The 7,858-nt window shown below is 36.1% G+C and overlaps 1 protein-coding gene across 1 annotated transcript in view; it reads right to left on the bottom strand.

Annotated features, from left to right (window-relative positions):
* Window positions 1-547: 547 nt before the first annotated feature.
* OTOG (otogelin) overlaps window positions 548-7,858 on the bottom strand; it is a 97,514-nt gene continuing 90,203 nt past the window's right edge. The window contains exons 55-57 of the mRNA XM_027651289.1: window positions 6,749-6,794; window positions 2,109-2,188; window positions 548-841 (exon numbers count right to left, since the gene is read on the bottom strand). Of these exons, the coding sequence (XP_027507090.1) occupies window positions 641-841; window positions 2,109-2,188; window positions 6,749-6,794 (327 nt within the window). The 3' untranslated portion in view covers window positions 548-640. The remainder of the gene's footprint in view (window positions 842-2,108; window positions 2,189-6,748; window positions 6,795-7,858) is intronic.

Below are 7,858 nucleotides of genomic sequence, written 5' to 3'. Positions count from 1 at the left end.
GCTTTTCACTGCAATATAAAATACACTAGAAAAAACTGAAATTATTACCAGGGAATATTACATGGTTATCAGTATTGATAATGCTTCCCAGATTAAAAAAAAATAAAAAAATCTTTACATTAATTTCTTATACATGCTCTACTTAGCAACAGGAATATGATTTAAACTGAAAATTCTTCTCGTATTGTCCAAACAATTTTTCTTAATAGACTCTGAATGTATTTGCACAAGTGCAATGTGTTCAAAATAGTGACCTACTGTCAGGTAAGTTGTCAATGGTTTAAAACAAGAGTGGGTGTCTGACAAAGAGTGGGCCAGCCTTCCAGAACAAAACAGATGGTGCTCTTTCTCTTGAGGTGTCACTAACGTAAATCACCTTTTAAGTTGGCACATATCACAAGAACCCTTAAAACAATCCCTGTGAATGAAAATGAAGACAAATCACAATACAAAAGATGCAAAACCATTTTTTCTGGAATTTAGGAGAGTCCAAAAGTATTTGTGCTCTCTTTTGCATTAAACTGGTGAAATTCAGTGGATTGGCTATTTTATTTTTAAGAGATAAACTATTAAAATCATCTTATGCTGGGAACAGCTGAGCTTGCTGTTTTCTTTCCTTTTATGTGTTTTTGGGTTTTTTTTAAGACCATTGGCAAGAACAATCTGTGGGCTCTTGGATTGAATAGCTGACCCAGGTTGAGTTACTGGTGCAGTACAATTGCACAGTCCGCCTCTGCAGCCCGAGCTCCCTGCAGCATTTGCAGAACCTTGCATACGTGTTGATGTTGTAGTTGTAAATGCTTGCAGAAGGGCACTTCCCATCACATGAAACAATGTTCACCTAGTAACAAACATGATGAATAATTAGCAAACTGAAGCAGATAGTTAGGAGTTCTCAAGGAAGTCCAAAAACATTAGGCATCCCAAATCCAATGGCAAAGCAATGAAAAATTTGGAGGTATTTCCTCTAGCCCCTCATGAAATGCTACTACATCTGAAAATAAGATCTGAAGTACATTGCCCAGATAGGTCTCAATTTTTATCTTACTGATATCAATGATGACTTTTCTGTCCATTTCAGTAACAGGTTTTGGCTATTAACAGACACAAAGAAACAATTCTGTTTTGAATTTTAAAGTATTCATAACAACCCTGGCTCGAACATAGCACCAAATGTTCTGTCTCCAACTCTCTGCCGTATTCATTTCAGTGATACACTGATGCAGTGTTGCTGTACTGGTATCAGTAAGGAGGAATAAAAGAACCAATCCTTTGGAAAGCCAAGAGGAATTACTACTAATGACACCAAATCTGTAATACAGACTGTAAGAGAAATAGTCATAGAAACTGAATAATTTTTTCATATTTAATAGTTAAGATTCGTGTTTCTGTTCAATGAGACACTGAGACTAAATTTCCTGGCTGCTCAACAGCTTACTCTACAAAATGTACTCTGAGTCATTTTAGAGGTTACAGCTGTTTCCCTACACTCTTTTATTACAGCTTTTCCAGGCGCTCTTACACATCTCACATGAGACGTCTGTCTGCACCCTTGCTGCTGCTCACAGTCTTACTGCCCAGCAGGACATTGCTGGTGTCCTTCAACAGTAAATCCTTCGATAGTGCCTCATTCTTCCTTCACATTTTACAGTATGTTCATGCTGCTGTCTAAAAAAAGCTTTCAGGACCCAAGATTCCTTTCTTCACGAAGTTGGCATTTTAATACTTTCCCTGGGCAGATGGAAAATTACACACATCTGCAGTCGTTTTAACTGTAGAATATCAGGGGCAAGATTCAGTTATATTGAAGTTAATTTGCATATAATAATTGCATTATAGGGTGAAATGAGACTTTGGATTTGCACTAAATCAACATGCACCTAGATGCATACAAAAGCAGAAGTAACAGCCTCCTTTTTATTATTTGAGAAGATGATTGCTGAGAATGCAGGGAAACATTAAAACAGCTCTATGAAACAGAAATCTCTGTCTCTCTGACAGAGATGAAGACAACAGCCTTGTGAAATTTGGGTTCCTTTTCTTCCTTCATTTTATTTCTCGTATTTTTTCCCTTCTATGAAAGGAAATTGTGATAGTTATCTACTTACTGGTGTGTTACTCCTGCAGTCGTTCTTGCGGATAGTCATCCTAACAGTCACCTTCTTACAGAATTTTCCATCTTCCTTACCTGCAAAATGGTCATAGATCAAAAAACATCAGCTCAAAATGCTAAACATTTCCAAGACAAGAACATTCCTGAACATTTTACTGGGTCAAGAGACACAAAGAAGATACCCATTAGCTATATACTGAATCACTTTTAAAACTATTCTATTTTATGCATTAAAGTATCCATCTCATTATATCTTTAATAACAATTATAAAAGGTTCATTGTTCATTCAGAAGTTTTTTAAGAGTAAGTCCACTGTGTTCAAAAAATTTCACAAAAGTGATCAACCACTCCTGTGAGAAGACCTGTTAATAAGGCATAAAGTGCATTTTCTATTAAATACCTGCAACAAACTTTAATAGCAGTAATTGCATTCCAGTGGTATAAACAAAGTTCAAAATTAATATGCAACAGCAGAATCTGATGAAGAACAGGGCTTCAGGGGGCTTTACATTTGGTTTTATTATGGTTTTATTAAATAAAAGAACACCAGTGAACAAATGAAATTTTTTATTTGCATTTCCATTAACATTATTTCCACAATTTTTCTCATAGAAGTATTTACAAAGTACATGAATAAAACAAAAAAGATAACAAGAAATCACAGAATTAAATACAGAGTTAAGCTTCATTAAAGAAGGGAATCCTGAACATTTGAAGAAAAACAAAGATGTTCAGTATAAAGTTCAGTTGTAAGAGATCAGGAAGCACAGTGTCTTCTTAGGATGACCCTCTCTGTGCTGGAGAAACCACATTATACTGCAGATCTGTAAGAGAAATGAACAGCTCATTTTAATATAACAGCTTCCACTGTTTCACACCAGATTTTATGCTTCTTGATGCAGTCCCTCATGACTCCCCACTTACAGAGATGTGTTTTCTTTCAGTCAAGAAACCCAAGGATGTTGACAAAAGGTGAATACTGTTAGCTCCAGAAAAGCAAGGGCACTAAAGGATTCATCAGTTTGACCAATACCCAATACTGAACTGGGACACAGTTTTATCACATCTTTATGAGCAGTATCCAGTTCCCTGCTCTAATCACTGTCAAACCAGTAATACTGCTTCTCAAAGAGAAACAATTTTTTGGTTTTTTTTTTTTTTTTTTGCTTGGTTGCTGGTTTTGTTGTCTTTTTTTTTTTCTTAAATTATCTAAGCCTCTTACTGTTTCTGGACACAGTAGAGTTTCCTAGAATATGAAAGAAACTATGTCAGTAAATCTTCTTGGAAACAAATAAAAACCCGCAAACATAAATGGTTGGCTACTGCTTGGCTGCTGTTGAATTATATTTGCTTAGTGAAAAAGTAAATTGAGAAACAAAGAAAAAAAGAAATTGTTCTTGAAAATAAACTCACCGTTATTTCATGTTTTTCACAGTTCTTTTCACGGTTCTGTCTTCTTTTACATTATACATGGTATTTAGGGTGGAGAATTCAGTGCAGCTGTGACTATGACTTCACCCAGGCTACAGTGAAAGTACATCATATCCCATAAAAAATAAATATACAATGTATTTCCATGCATGTACATTACTGTCCAGTGGTTGTTTATGAGCTTTACAACACAATATACTTTTCCATGAAGAAACTTACAAAACATGTGAGCTTTTTATACGTGTTTTATTATAGATGTTTTTTTCACTGTCCGTATGGTTGAAAATCCTTGCTTGGTTTTTGGGTTGACTCATAGCACTGTTGTCACTTAAAGTGACACCAGTATGAAAGAGAAATACAGATTTCAGTTTAGTAGTCCTAGAGTCAGAAGCATAAGTTAATGTAGGATGTGTCACTCAGTAATGCACAGAATTAGAGTCACCATAATTTCTCTGAGAGAAATATAGAGTTGTTTTCATAAAATAAATGCCAAAACAAATGCATTCATAATATGTTACAATTCAAAGAATTAACATGCCCTATGAAAAAGAACAAAGATAATCTCCAATTTTCATGGAGTCAATACTGGATTGTTATTTTCAGTATACTGTCCTAACTATGGATGGGAAAGAAATTATTTGCTTCTACTGTACATGGCACAAAGCAAACCTGTATGATACATCACCTGCAAAAATGCTGCTTACACAGTAAAGCTTTAACAAGCAAAGCCATTATTCTCTATGTTCTACAGCACTGTAAACATGACAGAATTAGTTTACTTTTTCAAACACAGCAATTTTACACATGCAGCAAGCTAAAGACTATGCAAGTGCTTACTACCAACAGTACATTGTTGGCTAACAACAATGCACCGCCCACACAGTGCAAAATGAAAAAACAAATCAAAACAAAAATGTAAGCCACTCTGAACCATAAGCAGTTACACTACACTGCAGCTTTTGGTATTATTGGGTAATGTGAGGTCTGATGATCCTAGCAGGGAGTACATTGTTGGAAATCAACAATGATGCTGTTTGGGTTGGTTCCTATTTGAGGAAAATGTACCTGTGTGACAGCCAGCATAGGCTGTAGGAGTGACTGGGCTAACAGGGAATGGGAGGAACACTGACACTGAAGAACCTGGTAAGAATATTACACATTGAACAGAGCACATGTTACAGAGGATTCCCTATAGTATGAAAACATTTGGGAATTACAAGATTTTGGCATATTTGAAAACAGAATTCAACTTTAAGGATCACAGAATGGCTGAGGTTGGAAGGGACATCTGGTTCCTCCTTGCTTAAGCAGGGTTCATTGTGCCAGTGGCTCAGGACCATGTCCAAGCATTACTTGCATTGCTAAGCCTCATGTGAAAACCAGGAAGAATCTGATCTATATAACTTAGCCAGTCTGCTATCCTGAATTTAATGTGCCCTTTGGGGTTACAACAAAGAAATAGTATAATTTCCTCTCAGGAGTATTTGTAATACCTCTCCAAGTTTTGATGGAACTCCTGGGTCTTAATTTTCAAATACCAATTAAAACTGAAAACAAAAATCACAATTGGTTCTAATGGTAAAGTACTTCAGAAGAAAACAAAAAACCCAATAATCCTTCTCATAAAATGTCTCACACAATTACAACTGACAGCTCTCATGACAGTAGATTTGTCTGGAGTCAGAATGAACTTACGTGATTCACAGAATTACTGTGTTGTCTACCAACAGGTGTGAAATCAAAACTCTAGGACTCTACTTGTAAATGCGTCTCAAAAGTCACTGGTTTTTTCAAGGGCTTAATTTTACTTTGTTCTACATGCCACAGATCAATAATTTAATTATTAAAGAGGTGATTATGATGTTTCTCTAAGCACAGTAGCAAGATCTTCTGCCCTGCTGAAAAGTAGCTTAATGGATGTTTAACTGTCTTACTAAATCTTTCAAAAGTGGCTTATTTGCCTGCCAGGGCACTGAAGGGTAATGTCAGATAATCAAAAACTGATGTCAGAGAGCCTATGGAGAATCAGTCATGGAACTAGGAAAAGTGCCTGAAACACAGGTCCACCAGAGTGAAAAAACATGAAGAGATATTACCATTCCCTTACAGCGGGAGCATAAAAAAAACTCTCGAGATAAATCTTCCACAGTTTCAATCAAGTTTTTAGTACCAAACATAATACAGATGAATCACACCAAAAGGTACCTCCCTGTTGGCAACATATATCCAGATTTGGTAGTCGTGACTGTGCAAGTTCCATCCCACCAAGCAAGAAATACCTGCACTTTCCTCCATCTGTCTCCCACACTTTTAGGTCACTATTTCAGCCACTTAAGCAGACTGAGTCAGAATTTTGCATGGTTTTAAAGATAGCATGATACTGCCCAGTATAAAAATCTCCTTTTCAACTGCTTTTAACAGTGTCAACTTCAAGTATTTGAGTTTAAATTCATCTGGTTAGGTGTCTTCCTCAGGCTAAGTTCTTCATTAAATCAACCAAAACGTTTCAGCTATGTACCATTGTGTTAAGAAAATAAAATGTACTTAACTCCTTATTTCTATTAAGAAATAGTATATTTGGAACCTATTCCTTAGAGGATTTTTATTCTGTTTGGGGTTTTTTTTTTTCCCTCAGAGAATCTTTATTAGCTCTCACAGATGTCCAAACCATATATTGGTTATCAAGCAAGGGGGAATTTTTTTTAAATTTAAAAGCTTTAAAAAGGTACTGCCTGAAGGTTTCTGAATTATGTCTACTAATTTCTATATTACAATCTGTTTATTATTTACAAAATTAATTTACAAACTACTTGGATCAATCTTCATTTTTACCAAATATGAAGATATTTATGTAGATGAAGCATGTTTTAAGTTGCCTTCTAAAACACAGTACCTTTTATTATATTAAATGCAGTTACTAATATTTTGAGGTGTTTTACATGAGAACTACAAAATAAAGGGTATGAATTTTAGTGATTTGACCAGCCAGAATCACTGTCAGTGGAGTAATAGCATCAATGGTAAAGTATTTTCTTTTGATTTAACTCCACTAGTTTCAGTGTTATTCACATGAGTAAAACTGGGAAAAGCACAGCCTCTGAGATCAGTGAATCAAGCTTTTATACAGGAAAGAACCACCTTATTTCTAACGTAACAACAAATTAGACAGACTTGTGAGGCAGGTAGTATCATTAATTACTTACATGTTTTGCAGCATCCTTCTAAGAATGGCACAACGTAGCCTCCAACCTGACCAAGAGAGAAATAAAGGGGAAAAACCCTTGATTTTCTCAAACATTCATTCCCATATATCTCCACTATTAGAAATATCTTCCAGACAGAGCCCTACATCATTATTCAGGCAAATGCAGCATTCTGTTGAATGGATGAAGGTATGGCTATAAATGATTTGACTTTACTGTTTTCGCACAGGTGGCTTTCACCAAATGCCACTATACAACACCAGCTATCCAAATAGCTCCCTCATTTGGAAAGGGAATGACTGTGTTAAGTCTGACTCCATCATGTGTTATTAGAGTAAAACCCTGACCTCTTGTAGAGGCTCTACTGACAATTACAAAAACCTGAATCTGACTTCAGAGCAGGAAGAAATCTCATCTGAATGGGAAGCCACTGACTCCCCGTAGTGGAGATTCATGTCTTAATGCTGAGCAATAAGCAGTCCCCTGAATACTGCGGGAAGAATACCTACAGCTATATTAAAAGCTTTCTCAGGATTACATTGAAGGAGAGTTCAATTTTTGACATCCAACTCAGTATCTAAAGCCATGCTAATCTCTCTCTCCACCTTAACTTCTTAGTTTGCCTAGAACAGCAAAAAGCCTTTCACCAGCTATGTAAGAGACTCTCTGCAGAACCAACCCATTGTCATCTGCAAGGAAGAACTACAGCCACCCTGTTCCTTCAGGACTCTTCCCCGCTTCTATGACATCATTCATCAAGGAAAGTCTTCCCATCCACATGTAAATGTGGAATTACAGAGAGCGAGATCACTCCCTGCCTACATTTCCTGGCACTTAACCTAATCTCATTTTGCAAATTCAAATTGAACTTTTCTTCTTGCTCCAAAACTAGTCCATAAAACTTTATGTGTCAGTACTTAAAAACTGTTCCTGATATTCAGACAATCTTTCCCTTTCTTCTATGTTTTTGACCACTGTGCTGAATCAAATCAGTTTGATACTGGATCAGATTTCATACACAGAAAATCAGTCAGAAAGAACACGTCCACCTCAGAAAAGCATCCAAGTTCACACAGCTGTATGAAGACTAGTTTGATATTACAAGCTTCT

The sequence above is a fragment of the Corapipo altera genome, unplaced genomic scaffold (genome assembly GCF_003945725.1).
Source record: "Corapipo altera isolate COAL_440 unplaced genomic scaffold, ASM394572v1 78, whole genome shotgun sequence".
In the NCBI taxonomy this organism is placed as follows: Eukaryota; Metazoa; Chordata; class Aves; order Passeriformes; family Pipridae; genus Corapipo; species Corapipo altera.
The sequence above is the reverse complement of the archived record's forward strand: the minus strand, read 5'-3'. Positions and strand labels throughout refer to the sequence as shown.